Source organism: Anopheles stephensi, chromosome 3 (assembly GCF_013141755.1).
Source record: "Anopheles stephensi strain Indian chromosome 3, UCI_ANSTEP_V1.0, whole genome shotgun sequence".
Lineage (NCBI taxonomy): Eukaryota > Metazoa > Arthropoda > Insecta > Diptera > Culicidae > Anopheles > Anopheles stephensi.
Genome location: NC_050203.1, coordinates 16,003,287 through 16,020,089, shown reverse-complemented (window position 1 = coordinate 16,020,089; position 16,803 = coordinate 16,003,287). Strand labels below are relative to the sequence as shown.

The following is a 16,803-nucleotide window of genomic DNA, read 5'->3' as shown; positions in this document are numbered from 1 at the left end:
CTATTAACGGTGTTTCTTTCAGTTTAAACATAGTTTAGTTATAGCGTTTAATTTCTCTCCCGCTGTTAGTGTATTACTGTTTTCCTTTTATTTTTATTTTTTCCCCCTTATACTATAGTGCCGGGACGTCCGGGCCACGTGTGACAAGTTGAATGTGGTGTAACAAACAAACCGACAAAAATTACATTAAAACACACAAAAAATGCTAGTTGTGTAAGGATAAAACACATTACTAGGGAATGGAAACAGAGAGAGAGAGAGAAAACGAAGAAAAAAAACACAAAGGGGAATCAAAGGAATGAATGATAAATTGTTGAGGGAAAAGCGGAGAGAGAGAGAGAACGACCGCGTAGATTTTATCATTTATTCATCATTTAGAAAGGAATTATTTAAAGAGAGAGAGAGAAAAGAAAAACAAGAGCAAAGAAGCTTATCTTCTAGGCGTTTAAGGATTTATGCGAAATGTATGTTGCAACACGGAGCAGCGCGACTCGGGGAAGGTTAGAGTGAGAGCGAGAGTAAGTGTGTAAAAGAGAGACAAAAAGGAAACAGCAAAAAAAAAGGTTAAAAAGAAACAAAATTTGGTTTAATGGTGTTTTCTTACTTAAATTTTAGAGCTTAGCTGCACCCCACGAGCTAATATGGGAGACTCTTGGGGAGTTTGATGAAAATTGTTTCAACGGTCCACTGTATAACTGGTTATTGTATCGATTAAGCTCTTAATTCCACAGGATGCATTCGAACCACTTCTCGCCACTGCCAGGTTGAAGCTCTCCAATTATATTAAGGCTTCCTGACAACGTTTGCGACGAAAGAAAAAGTTCGCCAGATTAGCTCAAGATCCAAATTAAGACAGTTCGCTGATGACAGCTTAGTTCGGACTTCTACCTCAGGACATTGCCGCATTGTTCCACGATCTAGTTGGTGGGAAGAATTTGAGTGCACACGAGCTCCTCTCTATCGTCTAGACTCAATCGATCTAGACGCGTTTCACCGGATTTAAAACACTCGTTAACAGGGAAGAGTCTCGTGCACGTCATGAAGACGGCACCGAACAACCGAACGAGAAGAACGCTTCGTAAACATAATCAATATCATTAACCACATGGCCACCAACTGGTTTAAATATGAAACAGTCTATTTTATTGCCAAACCAAAGGCAGCGCATTAAAACGATTTGCCGCGCACGATCTGTCGGAACCACAGCCAGGTGGTAAAGCCGGACAAGCTGAACCACGTCATGATGTACGACAGATGCTCGTTGCGCAGCGTTACCCGTGTCTGTCCACCAACTGGCCCGAGCGGAACGGTCGATGATACCGTCGCGTCCAGATAGTACGGTTCCGTACCGCCTATCGCTGCCATCCTTTCCACGTCCCGATACATAAAGATGGCACCGCGCTGTTTGGGCGTAAACTGTGGCCGATTCTCCGGCAGCCGAACGACACCCTGCAACTCCACCGTACCGGACACCTGACCTTCGCGACGTGTTTCGGGATCGAGATAGCGTTTCGGTACCCAGCCACGATTGATCAGGATTTTGTCACTGGTAAGGTAAGGTAACACACATTAGACAGATTGTTGGCGCACAAAACCCCCACAATGCGTGCTTACTCTCGTCCTTCGAGCTTGAAGGGCGTAATGACGAGGAATCCAATCGATGCTTCCTTTTGCGAGAAAAGCCCACCGGCGGTGTGACTATCACCGTGCTGTATGCAGGCACGCGGACCTAAATGAATTTCGCGATCGTGCAGAAACTGACCGCGCACCGTCACCGGTTTCATACTCCATCTGGTTCAGCTCGGAAAGGCTGCATGATAGAACACAACAATCGGGGTTACCTGCTTTCATTCTACTACGGCAGCTTAGTACTCACTCATCGGGAATCGGTACCGGTGGCATGTGGATTTTACGCTCCAGCTCGCTTATTAGTCCTTCCTTCCATTGCTTTCGATACACTTGCCAGCACCCGAGCCCAAAGGTAGTGGCCGGTATGATCTGAAGGGTGACATTTGTGATTTAACTGTACTGGATGTCGGTTCAAACAAACGTGGAAAACGTACCAACAATCCCCAACCGAACGGTGTGATGCTGTTGGCGTTGTGATCCGACCCAGTAGGCCGTAGCTTCGGTGGTGGTGAAATACGAGGCTTCGTGCGTGTGTGTACCGTTCGTGACACTAAATGCAGCGGCTTGCTTTGATTTTTGAGCGCACCGAGACTGTACCTTGCCGCGGGCAGCATTTGTGCTGCAAACAGGGTTTTTATCATCTTTTTATCGTAACTATCTTATCCACTTTCCCAAAAAATCGAACACAACACTATTGCACAATCCGCCAAACCGGTGTGCACCTGTGATGTTTTTGTTTTGATTCGTTTGACAGATGAGTGAGTTGAGTAAGTGAGTGCGAGAAGCAAACAGTGAGATGAGATGACTGTGCGTGAGTGAGAAATAACCTTTGCTGTGGTGAAGCACGACCACTCTCACGGGTGAATTTTAGCTTCTTTTTTAAACCAAAATCATTATAAAAATCAAAATTCTACTTACTTTTATTTCTCAATCGTATACAGCTATGTCTCAACTTCATAGCTTCGCTGCTAGCATTTCGTAATAGTGGCTTAAATCGTTTATTTTTATCATTTTATACTCTCACAATTCGTACAGTGATGCACCACTCCCCGGCTTTCCAGGGGAACCGTATTACAACGTTACTAGCTAAATCGAAGTGTTTCCATTACGCGATTGATGGTTCAATACTACATAATAAATCGTTCTTCTTTGTTTGTTTGCTCGGATTCGGTCGGGGGAAGAAAGTGCATTGAGTTTTGTCTCGGACAAAACACAACATCCCTCGGGATTGCGTTATATTGCACAGTAATAAGCAATTAGTAGATCCTTCCTTCCATTACCAGTTACTTCAAACAAACACTAGCACACGTGGGACAGCAGGCACGTGTGTATTACGTGTGTGTGTGTGTGTGTGTGTGTGTGTGTGTGCTTGTGGCGTAAAAAAACACTATCGATAATGCTTGCGGGGGCTGTGTTGTGTGTTGTGTGGTGTGTGCTGTTGTGCTTGCCTTTGTTCTTACGTTACGAAAAAATACTACACGTTCTTAGCAATATATATGGGATTTTCATACAAAAGTAAAGAAATGCAAAAATACTACAGCAAAAAGCGCCTCTACAAACCGCGTTAGTAGTAGTAGTAGTAGCAGCATGTCTGTCTGACTGTCTGTCGGTCGGTCGGTCGATCTGTCCTAAGAAATCCGGCTGTACGTTCGAACGTATCCTTCTACCGGGTGTCGCGTCTTGCTTATCCTAATGCGTTCGCGCTACACGTAGTGAATATCTTCTGCGGTCTCTCTCTCTCTATCTCTCGCCTTGCCTTGTCTATGCAGCTACAGGGAGGGATACATACAATGGGAAGAGGATAATACGCGAAAGCACTACTTGAGTATAGATTCGTTTCGATTGGGCGCCCTCCCGTTCGAGAGAAGATGGCGCCATCATTCCTAACCTAAATGTAGAAAAAGCACCACTGTGGTGATGTGTACGGCCCCTGCGTCGTGTCTCTCACATACGGTCGTCTTAAGCCTAAATGCAACGGCGCACGAAGGAAGCGAAGATAGTTGGAGGATGATAGGTGGTGAAAGCGCAGGATAGAGCCCCTCGAGAAGAGTAGTTGCCACGCACGCACGACCGACCGACCCACCCGAACGGCGGCGGCAACCATCATCAGTAGTAATACTTTCTATCTTCCGGTGGTATCGTAATGTTGTCGTCACCGGATGTGCTGCCGCCGGGTGTGCTTCTCGTTCTGCTGCGCGGCCTTTGCCCGAGCAGACTTTCCACCGTGGACGTTACACCGCCAAGGATGGCGTCACTCTGGACGCTGGTACGCACGGTACGCACGATCCGGCAACCGAGCTGGAAGCGGTGCGGTGTCGGTGGTGGTGCTGGCGGTGGTGACGATCGTCGCGCTAGCCGACCCGACGTCGCACGATCGGCAGCGGTGGCGGCGGGTGGTTTCGTCGACGCTCCGGTACAATCCATACGCAGGAAGCACTGCAACCAGCCGGCGGCCGCATCGAAGGCTATGCGCCGCGGGTCACGGTGGTCCGGGTGGTCGGTGTCGTCGGGTGAAGCGATGTCACTAGCGGCACTACTACTACTACTACTATCTACGAGGCAACAGAGCTACTAGGCCTGCGCACTGGGGCCGTCCCCGTTGGCCGGTAGCGGCCCATGCCCATTCGTCAGATGGTGGGCCACCACCGGCGCCGGTAGGGCGGGCCGCGCAGTGGGCGCGGTGCTGTCCTGCTGCAGCAGCCGCTTCCCGATCGTCTGCACGTGGAATCCGATCTGTTGGAGCCGCTCGTGCGGCAGTATCTTGCGCCCGTCGAAGATGTACGCCGGCTTCATCATCGACGCGTAGATGCGCTCGTAGTTGAGACTCTGCGGGAAGAAAGCAAAAGGGACAACGGGTACAGTATTAGAATCGACCGGGCACCGTGGTTCGTGGTTTGACGAAGGATGGTGGGGCGGAAGGTGGTGGTAGGTTTGGTTCGGATGTCCCGCAACCGTCGGCTTCGACGCGATGTGGCGGTGACATTGATGACATACGACAAACTCATCCCATTCGGTGCACACGACGAGGGCATGCGTGCCCCGGACCGCATCGTACGGATCGGCAAAGATCTGCACCGCCCGCTTCACGTGCTCCGGGCTCTCGGTAACCTTCGGGTGCGTCAGGTCGGCAATGATCTGCTCCGGTTCCACCTTCGGATCGTAGATGTTCAGCTGGGCGCCCTCGTCCAGCAGCGTCCGGCAGACGGTAATCGCGGGCGTTTCGCGCGTGTCGCCGGTGTTTTTCTTAAACGCAAAGCCCAGTATCGAGATGCGCTTGTCGGTGACCGTGTTGAACAGGCACTCGATAATCTTCTGCGAGAAGCGCGTCTTCTGGTAATCGTTCATGTCGATCACCTGCTGCCAGTAGGCGGCCACCTCGGGCAGATTGAGCCCCTCGCAGATGTACACCAGATTGAGGATATCCTTCTGGAAGCAGCTGCCCCCGAACCCGACCGATGCCTGCAAAAACTTTGGCCCAATGCGTGAATCCAGCCCCACGGCACGGGCCACCTCCGATACGTCCGCACCGGTCGCCTCACACACGGCCGACAGCGAGTTGATGGAGGAAATGCGCTGCGCCAGGAATGCGTTCGCCGCCAGCTTCGACAACTCCGAGCTCCACGTGTTGGTCGTGATGATGTTCTTCTTCGGGATCCAATGCTCGTACACCCAGCACAGCTTTTCGATCGCTGCCTGCCCTTCGGGCGTTTGCTCGCCCCCGATCAGGACACGGTCGGGCTTGAGCAGGTCCTCCACTGCCGTGCCTTCGGCAAGAAACTCCGGGTTCGATAGGATGTCATACTTAACGCCCGGTTTGTGGTTGGCCTTGAGGATGTGCATGATGCTTTCGGCCGCCCGTACCGGTACCGTGCTCTTCTCCACCACGATCTTACTGTTCTGTGACATCTCGGCGATCATGCGGGCGCAGCCCTCGACGTACTTCAGATCCGCCGCACGGCCTCGCCCATTGCCGTACGTTTTGGTGGGCGTGTTAACGGAGATGAAGATGAGCTCCGCTTCCTGGATGGCTTTCTCGATGTCGGTGGAGAAGAACAGGTTGCGGTTGCGGCACTGACGGACCACCTCATCCAGGCCGGGCTGCAGGTGTTACGAAAAAGAAGAAAAACGTACGATAAACATTTGATTTGAGAGTTTATTTAATACGAGTACTTTCGAAGGTGCTTTGAGAGTATGGTTTGAATGGTGTTAGCTTGCCATTTCCGACGTCCTTGATTTGATAGTTGGTCCTGTCTTAATGGCATTGTTTGATGACTTAAGTTTGTGCCTGATCGAGAGGTTGACACTCGAGCTCGCCAGAAACTTGAAGGTAAGTATCCCTAAAGAAACCTCCTTTATCTCAGACATTAAACGATAAGAATTTTACTTCGACAAACTATGGGAGACTTTACTTTGATTAACCACAGAGTCTTCATCCAAGATCATCCAAGGATGTCCAGAACAAGAGCTCACGTTAACTCCCTGAGTCAGTGAGTTCCCAGAGGAGTTTAATTTTCCTTAACCCTCCAACAAAGAGAGGATAACCCCGGAAAGTGGCGAATTAAAGTTTTTGGAGGCCCCGAGCAGAATAGCAGTTGAAGCACCTCTAGTTGTGGATCGTTTGAGAGCAAGGCCATCAGGAGTTTCCTAGTCGATAAGACCCCCCTAACGGACGAGGCCCCGAGCAGTGGCTTCCTCCGCTCCTAGGTTGATCCGCCACTCGGATTCAATTTCAGTCTAAAGAAGCTTTAATTAGGATGCATCAAAAGGAGGAATAATCTTGCAAGGAACAACCTCTACCCTTCATAGAGTTTTTAATACGCCACGAGAGAAACACTCGTACTGATCCAATCATTTTCTGACCCAAAAGTTCTTTAAATGTCTGCCAAGTATGACGCACACCTATGAACAACTCTTCCGATTCCTTTCTTTCTCTAGAATCTGTGCATTCCATCCCTACCATCCCTACCAAAGTGCAAAGATGATGGCCACGCGAAACCTTCCATCATTCCCCGTGTGCGCTCTCTTATGGCATTTACATGTTTGATGCACATCTCAAACCGGGTACTGCTCAACGATCAACTGATCGCGACACAAACAAAGCTCCACTCAAAGTGAGTCATTGTACAGATTGTACGATCAGTTTCAGGTCGATGATACATAATAACCCTGCGGCGAGGTGGTGATGACGTGTCCCGCTTAGGTATTGCTGATCAGTTGTGACGTTCTCTTAGTCGCGAAATGGAGAACGTGTGAAATCCCCGGCCCAAGCACGCGCATGGATTGAATTTTGAATCGATTGATGATCATGAAGATCCAGCCGGCTGAAGAAAGCAATTCTTTCCACCACGATCTACTTGCTATTCAACACCACCGAACTGGTACCGTTTTCGTGGAGCCAGGCTCTTTAATTGAACCAGTGAACCAACTCACGATCACCGGTAGATTTCGCCGAGAATAGCTGATCCATCAAAGCAGTAAGATAAACACACGCTGCCACGAGCACGAGCGGCCGTCTCCCCATGTTACCGGCTTCAGTTCGTCTTAAGACGCTCTCGATGATGTAACGACGTCCGCGGTCGTCCGGACAAACGTTTAGATAGGCGATGCACTCCTTTCCCATTCCATCCGGTCCAGTTCCAGAAAACCTTCGAATAGATTTTACGGAATTATGAAACACCGGGCTAGACCCGCCGGCTCTTTCGACCCAGGTTCGCATCTCAAGAGTTTGCGGTCTTAGTTAACAGCCAGCCCTCGGGGAGTTTGATACGTGTTATTGTTTCCTTCCACTTCACTCCCCGAAACTATCACCAAAACCGAGCCCCCGAGGGAAAAAAGGAGGGAAAACTTTGTCGAAGTGAGCCATTAGTAGGCCACTCTCCTCCCCCCATGGCGGTATGGTAGTCCAGTATTTCGACTGGAGGAGCACACGAATAATGCTCGGCTATAAATAGTGCCTCCGCTCAGACCCGGTTTCTTGTAGCAAAAGAAGCTTTGTAGCCAATCTAAACACTGCCGTAATGGTCACCATTAGCCGCCTATCATGCTACGCTTATCTGTTGAATGTAATTAAACATAAGCTCCAACACGGGACACGGGTAATTTGTCTGTTTTGTAAATTTGTTAAACGACAACATAATTGAAAGCTGATTCGCGTTTGCTTTCAAGCTCTCCGTTCCGCTGGCACCGCTTGCTTGGCACCAAGAAAGGAGAAAAAAACCGGTACAGAGTGAATGAAGGAAAAAGGCCAAAATAAAACAATAATTGCAGGATGATGAACGGTCAGAGAGGCTCAGGCTGGACCTCAGAGTTGGACCATTGGAATGCAACCGACGGCCACAGCGACAACATATGCTTTGTGGCAGCTGTGCGAGTGGTAGAGAATATGAGCCGAATGCACAATGAAATGCAATGCAAGGAAGCAAAGATAAAGCGAGACTGCTCAGAGTGCTTGTTAGCTTTGCAATGCTGGAATGCTAATGTTTCTTTGTGGTTTTGGCTTGGACAATTTAGAGTTTTACTAGCCTGCAAATGGTTGGTGGCTTGTTTAGGAGAGCTAGTCGTTTATTGGGTGTAGTTTTATGATAAATTGGAATTGGATAAACATGAGGCCGCATGACGACGTGCTTGAGGACTGAAACTCTTATCCAAAAGCTTGAACATGTTTCACCCAATTAACGTTTGCTTTAAACTATTGTGCTTTGAATTTATATCGCTCGGTACAGGTTGCTGATGCGTGTAAAAATGGGATGACATTGTCGGATGATAGTATGCTGGCTAGGTCGGTATTAAGTTGGCAGGTGGCACGCCAATTAACCGCCTTAATCTTATGAAGCAAATTCGCAACCTATGCACCAGCAGTACACGTAGTTTAGTGGTGGGAATGCAAATACATCATATACTATGAGCTACTTCTTGATGACCTTAGAAGAATTAAAAAAAAACTTCATCTCTCGAATTACTAGATATGATCAGAATTAGCCAACTAAAGCCATGTTTTATCAAGAAACTTCCAGGAATTCTGGAAGCATAAATGCCCTCTGCGCATAGCCCCTTCCAATAGGGAGAAGATTATAGTTTATCATCCATAAGGATCAAGGTTTAAACAAGAGATAGATTGTTTTTGATCTTTTTCGACCCAAAAAGCCATGGGGTTTTGGTTTGCCATGTTTTGGCTACCTTGGCTTCATTGTACCCTTGATTCTACCATTGATTCTGAAAGACTTCTTCTTCCTTGGCACTACAACCTCGAGTGGTCTCGGCCTGCCATTTCTGACTGTCTGTGCCTTAATTTTACCCATAGTAAAGTAGTCAGCCCTGCGTACGGGGAGGCGGTCTCTGGATGGGACTTGAATCCCGGTCCGGCCGTGTGAAGACCGGCGCCGTTATTGCCTCGGCCACCGGATCACCCCACACTAAAACTTCTACATCATTTAAAAAATATGTTACAAATTACACACATTATAGCAAAAGCAAATACTACTCATCCAGCTTTTCGCCTACAAAAAAGGTTATCTTATGTGATAAACCCTAATCGAGAAAAGAATCAGCATGGTTCATGTGTGAGCATCCAAACGCAGCGTACCTGTACGAGACCTCCTCAAACTGCCAACAGCGTTCGTTTCCGACTATCGGAATCGCGCCAAACCATATGCCGCCACCCCGTCAAAGCGCTTCCCGTTCGGGGCAAGTTCGTGCTTTTTAAAAGCATAGTGCCGCGATAAGATCGAGAGGCATCTCGTTGGCAGATCTGTTTCTTCCGCTTACCCCTGCAGCAAAAGGGTTTTTCGTGGGGCGGGGTGGAAAAACAGATTTGTTTGCCTTCACTGAAGATCTGTTGCTGAGCATAATTTATTTGTACAGCTTTGAACTGTGCGCACCGCACCGCACATGATCGTGATTATTCTTGGAAGGATAATATGTATCACATGTTTTTTTTTGGGTGTGTCGTTCTGCCGTTGTAGTATTATCCCAACACACCAGTCGGTTCGGTAAGAATCGATTTGGAATGCCGTTATCAAACGCTTGGCAGTAGCGCATGATAGAGGAGCGTACTACGGCGTCGTCAGTCAATAGCAGCGGGACAATCGGTTTGCCACAATGATGTAAAATCCGGCCGTCGGCAGCTTATCGTATCGTTCCTCAATCCAACGAAAACGATATGTGCCCGCGGCGAGGGCGCCACATGTGCCACCACATTCACCAAACTTCGCGCGACACACACCAAATCGCATAAGCATAAATTACGCATTATGCCATATCCGTTAGGTTTCTGTATTTTTTTTTGTTTTGGTTTTGTTTTTCCTCCCTCCCTCCAATTCCAAATTCCTTTTGGGCACAAAGTTTACAAATGCGCCAAACGTGTGTGCCGCCTTAGTTTACCGGTTGATCTTGATTTTATTTGTTTTTCGCCTCGATTCGTGAAATCGCTCGCGAGTTGCGAACGGGGTGAGGAGCTTGCTGTGCGTGTGTTTGGGAAGAACCGACCTTAACCAACTTATGAAAATTTGGCAAAACTTAGGCCTCACCTTTTGTGGACCCCCCCATCCCACTCCTAACCCCCTTTCGCCCACGCCCACATGAAACGAGGATGAACTAACGAACGAAGGAACGGGTTTGTTTTTGGGTGTCGCAAACCTGGTGTGGTCGACGGTCGAAATACGCTTTCTGCTTACCTCGTAAATTGGCAGCTTGTCCGAGTTCCACTGGGCTATCCGTTCGGTGCTACGATCGACGACCGTTATCTGGATATCGGGACACTTGAGTGCCATCACGCTGCACGTGGGCCCACCGACGTATCCAGCACCGATACAGCAAATTTTCGAAATAACCATTTTGTCGCCCGTCGTTTGACTTTCTTGCCTCTGGTGCTGAGATAAACTTTTCGCACTAGCACACGGAACACACGCACGCACAACAAGGGCCAGAAAAGGCGATATACGATCAAGCGATTTTACACTGTGCCGAAACGATATATGCTTTCAATCACGATCACCATTCGAATTGCTATCACGCTGCTACTACCGCTTCCAATTGCTTATGGACTCCACGCCACGTGGTCCTGGTCGTTCTGTGATGTGCGACAATGCTGCTGCTGCTGCTGCTGCTGCTTCCCCTGCTGGCCGTTGTGTGGGCCTAAGCGTATGGGTCAAAGTGGAACCCGATTCAAACGCGCAACCAATCACCCCGACTGCTTGTCCACGACTGGCTGGCACGATGATGGTACTGACGCTGATGATGATGCTGCCGCTGCCGTTAATGCTGATGTCGACAAGCGTGCGTCCGGTGCGACCATTCCCCCTACTATTCGCTGGCCTGATCTGGCTGGCGCTGCTGCTGATGCTGGCAACAGCGAACTCCTCCTCCTGCGTGTCGTCCCAATGCGGGTGGATGGATGGGAGTTGGCCGTGCGGTAAAGCAGATCTTAGGACGGAAGGCTGGAAGTAAGCAAAAACAAAACAAAAAAAAAAACGCCGAACGGTCAAAAGAGAACGCTGAAAACAAAAGGCACATCATCACCCCCCCGAACGCTTCGCATAGGAGGAATGTGTCGTAAAGATCTCAACAGCAAAAAGGCATAACTTTTTAATCACATCTCTCACACCGCGGTGCGTCTCATTCGCTGGGGGGAAACGCTGTAAAATGAAAAGTTTCTACATGCTCCAGATTTGCCTGGAAACACATCCAATAAGAGTGTCTTTAAGCTAAAAAAAAAGGGTTTCGAGTCCTTGAACGACACCATCGTTCCTGCCATCGGGTGATTGGGTTTATTAGAGGGGAATAACATAGCGTTTGGTGACTGTTTTTCCCTCCATCCCTTCATCCAACGGAACCCACACAGCCATTATGCAACGCGTTTTCGGTTGGCCCGTACGAACACGTACATCTCGCGCGGGTACGTGTGTGCCGGGAGGATGCTCAAGTCATAAAACTTTGCAGGTAAATAGAAAGTTTTTTTTTTGGTTGGCTTGCTGTACTTTTTTTTTGGCTCCCACTGAAACGTGCCTAACGTGCGTGTCACGGTGATGATGAGTGTTGCTACTACTGCCACTACTACTACGGCTACTACTATTCCCCAATAAGCACGACCCGAGGATCGGGTGGATTGCTTCACTCGAGAGAGAGAGAGTCAATACGGTTGGGATCCACTGATACAGTTAGTACCGAAAGTGTTTGTCTAGCTGATAGCGGAATTATCTATTTTAATATTTTAATTTTAGCAAACATGCTAAAGGAAAATATTGAAGGTGTGCGGCCGTAAAATAAACCTTAAACAGCATTCACTCTAAATCCTTACCTACCAGCCAGTTAAGTCTGGTTTTGTAGTCTTGGAGACTTGTAGACTTAATGAATTCTTTATTGAGAAAATGTTGGATGTACAGAAATTCGGCCTCCTGAAGTTCTACATTTTCAATCGTTTAATGACTCTAAACATTCGGCTGAGGCAGTAGCAATCATCCATCTTTGTGAGGAGCTGGATGATTCAATTTAATGAAGCCTTGTTTTTAGCTACAGTATCTTGAAAATACATAATTATTTCAAGGTTCGGGGGAAGAAATGTCTCCCAAATAAAGTTTTTCTTTTAATCGTTTATTTATGGCTTAGGGTCTCGGAGACCTCATTTGACTCTACCCAACTAAAGTGAAAGATGTGTCATTGGTAATTAACTCTACGCGTTCCACGAACTTTAAATTCGGTTTTACTTAGCTTATTGCTGCCAAATTCCATACTAGACAAACACTTTTTACGCTCACTGTATCAGCTCATGCTAGCCACCACACCCGGTCGTGCCAACAATCCAGGTGGAACGACAATAAAACCCCCCAAACAAGTCGATTCGATATCAGATAATTGATGTTAGATTGCCCACAAAAAACACTTCCAAGCATTGATTGCCTCCCCAATCACCAAAACATAACGCATTAGACAACAACTAAAAACCGATGATATACACACCATTGTTGCAGCATATCGTCGGCGTTCCGGTGTGGCGGACTGCCGCTCTTTACGAAAGTTTTATTTTCTCGTCGGGATTCACCAGACATTAAGCTGCGCTACCCAGTGGGTAGTAGCTATCCTCATCCATAATTCACACATCGGTGACGAAGCGGTCCTCCTCCTGACGACTTAGGAGTGGTCAGGGTCTTTCGTGCTGCGTTGTTTTGTTTTCGGACCCATACCGTACCAGCATAAGCTTCCCGAGCGGACGGAGCTTGAGTGTTTGAGCGGTTTGGGGAATAATTATTTTCCGATTGCATAAGTTTCATCAAACATTTTACGCATCGCAGTAGGTTGTGTCGCACCGATCACGTACAATCATTTCATCGGTAGATAGATGGAAAGCGGAGGCTACTTGGATGGGAGCTTTTTGACGTGCCACACTAAGAAGGCGACTCCGCTGTATTGATTTACTTTAAAGCGGGTAAAAGCTCGCCGTGTGTAACAGCGATCGGATGAATTTTTGGCATCGTTTCGTGAATTATTTCGACAAATTTGGCGCATTTTTGGGATCGATGATATAATGGTGGTTGTCTGGCGTACGCAGCTGTTCATCAGCACGGTTGGATGGTGTCGGGTGAAGATCATGTGGAGCATTTACACACGACACGGTGTTATGAAGGGATCGGTTGTTCCTTTCGGTCTGTTGTAATGCCAATTACACACAAACAAACCCTTTTTTTTTCATTAGAAAAAGTGCAAAATGTGGCGATCTTAATTAACAAGTGTATCGTAAAATTGGCCTCAAGACAACGCACGAAGCATGAACAGGAAATGAGCCATGTTCTGAGCTTGGCCTTAAAAAAAGCTCCCTCAACGAATGTTACTTATGTTACGCTGCCTCGTCGTTCGTCATTAAAATAAACAAACGAGCATGTTTCGATGATACAACATAAAAAAAAAACAACCAAGGACGATGTCTTGTACAGGCCGGACGGTTCAAGGATTAAATCCCGTAAATTTGAACACGCGTGGCCGTTCTCGAAGGAGAAATCATAAACGTAACCGCGATTTTACGCGGCGTTGTGTGTGTGTGTGTTCAAAGGGGGCAAAGCGGAAGAAGAGTTATTGCAACGGCAACGGTGCGTTTTTTCAAGGCCACCAAGGTTCAAGAACATCTTGCCTGCCGTACCAGAACAGTGATGGCCCATTGCCTGCCGTACCAGTGGCAGGCTGAAGACAACGTTGGCAAACGAGGGGGGGGGGGGGGTATAATAAGGCAGATGCCCCCCCCCCCTCGTAGTGGTAGTAGTTGTAGCAGGGAGCAACCCCCTATCGATTCACTCTTGATTGGAACGCGAGGGCTCGATTCTCGTTTTGCAATCAAGCCGGAGAAAATGACATGAAAAACCCGTTCGGCATAATCGGAATGGGAGAAGTAGAGTTAAAGCTACCTAACCTTATGTACAGCGCAGCTATTGCATGTCAACTACCACTCCCGTCTGTCCCGTTGCATTCTACCCCGGACTCCGGTGTCGGTTGTCCGGTCCGGTGCAGCAATTCGACCTTCTCGAATCGCCTGAAATCGTGCCATTCGGCGGTAGCCAATTGTCTAACCGTGCCGAGCCGATGATGTGTATGTGTAGCTAGGCGCATCTAACTCGAGGGAGGAGGGGGACGGGTGGGCGAATGGAAGGGTGGGTGGTTCGTTATTTTTGGGGTCTCTCTCCACGAGACACGTTCGTCGTAGTGGGATGGCCTTGCCCCACACGAATGACCGCCAATTGCTGACCGACACTTGTACATATGCATTGCAACGGAACCCGGACACCACTGCAGTATGCTTGCATCGGGAAAAGAGGATGAGTGGGTGGGAAGCGGGGCAGCTGCATCCGGGCGCAGGGGGGATGGGGTGTAGCGAATAATTCCGCTTCTTTAATTTCCTGCTTCCCGCGTACCGCTCGCTATCGCTTTGCATGCAGGTTGCCCACCAACAGCAGGGGTGGTATAGTTTATCAGCAATTTACTCTACTGCATTACCAAGAAACTAACCATCGAGCTATCACTGACGTGCCATGGCAACGCTGTCCACTAGATGAACAGATTCTACTCCCGGGGATTTTCCCTAACCATAGGCGGTATCTAACGCCGTGCGTTCTTCAGGGGAAGAAGATATCGGAATATCTAATGCTTAATCTAGGTCGCAAAATATCTTTCGTTACAAGCTTGCTGCTTCACATCACACAATGTCTCTCCTCCCTGGCCATCTTATCCGGACACGGAGTTCGGCGAAGATGAATCGGGGATGGTTTTTCCCATTCTCGTAGTCACGCGCCAGCAAAAGGAACGTTCTGTGTTTACCTTTGAGCTATGTGTAGTGCACTGTGATTCTTCACTGCATCACCACCATCGCTACTGGACGGGATTGCATTTTTACGGAGCCCAAATCGCACTCGACACTTAACTACACAGAAAAACACGGAAAACGCGGAACACTTTTGAAACCGAACCGTACCGACCCGAAACTCGCAATTACTTACGCGAATAATACTCGAAACCCGCACAAAATCCGCACCACCGCGTTTGTTTAGACTGCGAGAGAGAGAAACAACCTCTGAATGTGTGTGTATGCGTGTGTGGCACATGACGTTTCGACTGACAGTTGTCAGCTGACTTTGAAGGCTGCTCGTGGTGCGGTTGTTTGCCGCTGCGATTATTTGCGTAAATGTTGTATGAAAATAAGCAGCAAGTGGTGTTTTAGGAACTTTTTTAATGTATTACAATAGTTACAAACTTTCATTAACGAGCAATTCTTATTGCGATAGTATTCTTTTGAATACGGATCTCAATTGTTCCACTTCAGCAATTCAAATTTGAGTTTGACATTTGGCCGACGCGACGCGTTGCGGGCGTGATGTAAACAAATCGATTGCAGAGTGAAACACATGTTCCCGAAGTGTTCGGTAAACTTTAATATTTAACCAGATAAGGAGTAAAGTATGGAGCAAAGCAAAGAACCGACTGTGGCGAAAGAAGCGGTTCTGCAGGAAAGCTCCAAGCTGCCGGAAAACACGCCGAAAGTATGCGGTTACGATTGGAACGAAGGCTACAGCTATGAGAAACTGTTCAGCTCGTACATCCACAGTGGGTTCCAGGCGACGAATCTTGGGAAAGCGATTGAAGAAGTGAACAAAATGGTACGTTTAGTAGTAGTGCTGTTTATAGGTGTTCAATTTCTCATCCTGTCTGGCTCTTTGTAGATTTCTGCACGCCATCTACCACTGCCGGAAGACAAATTGGACGAGTACGAAGAGGATGAATTCATAAAGCGACAGAAAAACTGTACCATTTTCCTAGGCTACACCTCAAACATGGTGTCGGCTGGCGTTCGAGAAACGATTCGATTTCTGGTACAACATCGTATGGTGGACTGCATCGTAACAACGGCCGGTGGCGTTGAGGAAGATCTTATCAAGTGTCTCGCCCCAACGTATCTCGGTTCGTTCGAGCTGGTCGGCCGTGAGCTGCGAGAACGTGGCATAAACCGCATAGGTAATCTGCTCGTACCGAACGAAAACTATTGCAAGTTTGAAAATTGGGTCATTCCAATCCTGGATGAGCTGCTAGCAGAACAGAAGAGCAAAGGAACGCTGTGGACGCCATCGAAAGTGATCGCAAGATTGGGTGAAAAAATCAACGATGAATCGTCGATTTACTACTGGGCGGCTAAAAATCGTATCCCAGTGTTTAGTCCCGCCCTGACCGATGGAAGTCTGGGCGATATGATGTACTTCCACTCGTTTCGGAATCCGGGTCTGGTGGTGGATATTGTGTCGGATTTGCGACGGCTCAACACGATGGCTGTGAAGGCGGTGCAGTCGGGTGTTATCATTGTTGGCGGAGGTGTGATAAAACATCACATTTGTAATGCGAATCTGATGCGAAATGGGGCAGACTATTCCGTGTTCATTAACACGGCTTCGGAGTACGATGGCAGTGATAGTGGGGCCCGGCCGGATGAAGCTGTGTCGTGGGGTAAAATCAAAAAGGATGCTACACCGGTGAAGGTGTACGCCGAGGCTAGTCTGGTGTTTCCGATACTGGTCGGGGAAACGTTTGTTAAAGATCATTACCGGAAAAATAAAACAGACGCTTAGTTCTGCTTTTATTAAACATGGGAAAAATGATGTGTTGTTTACTCGTTTTGTTAAATTCCTCCGAAATCGTCCCGAATCGTAC

The 16,803-nt window shown here is 48.0% G+C and overlaps 3 protein-coding genes across 5 annotated transcripts; 1 reads left to right on the top strand and 2 right to left on the bottom strand.

Annotated features, from left to right (window-relative positions):
- Positions 1-104: 104 nt before the first annotated feature.
- On the bottom strand, positions 105-2,380 carry LOC118509914 (SURF1-like protein). The gene is given in 5 exon segments (XM_036051195.1): positions 105-1,546; positions 1,615-1,778; positions 1,780-1,810; positions 1,877-1,998; positions 2,064-2,380. Coding segments are annotated over 5 exon segments (903 nt in total). The 5' UTR covers positions 2,271-2,380; the 3' UTR covers positions 105-1,167.
- A 228-nt stretch (positions 2,381-2,608) lies between these two features.
- On the bottom strand, positions 2,609-15,060 carry LOC118509910 (UDP-glucose 6-dehydrogenase). 3 transcript variants are annotated; one of them, XM_036051188.1, is made up of 4 exons: positions 14,926-15,060; positions 10,302-11,063; positions 4,624-5,727; positions 2,609-4,455 (listed from the first exon to the last, which is right to left on the bottom strand). In XM_036051188.1, exons 2-4 carry the CDS (start codon positions 10,458-10,460, stop codon positions 4,201-4,203), a joined length of 1,518 nt encoding a protein of 505 aa, XP_035907081.1. In that variant the 5' UTR covers positions 10,461-11,063; positions 14,926-15,060; the 3' UTR covers positions 2,609-4,200. The 3 variants fall into 3 exon arrangements, with proteins under 3 accessions (XP_035907081.1, XP_035907080.1, XP_035907082.1); XM_036051187.1 differs by having other exon boundaries at positions 2,609-5,727; XM_036051189.1 differs by lacking the exon at positions 10,302-11,063 and having other exon boundaries at positions 2,609-5,727; positions 14,926-15,024.
- On the top strand, positions 14,889-16,743 carry LOC118509911 (probable deoxyhypusine synthase). Its single transcript, XM_036051190.1, has 2 exons — positions 14,889-15,761; positions 15,825-16,743. The coding sequence occupies exons 1-2, from the start codon at positions 15,564-15,566 to the stop codon at positions 16,719-16,721; spliced, it is 1,095 nt and encodes a 364-aa protein (XP_035907083.1). The 5' UTR covers positions 14,889-15,563; the 3' UTR covers positions 16,722-16,743.
- Positions 16,744-16,803: the final 60 nt, after the last annotated feature.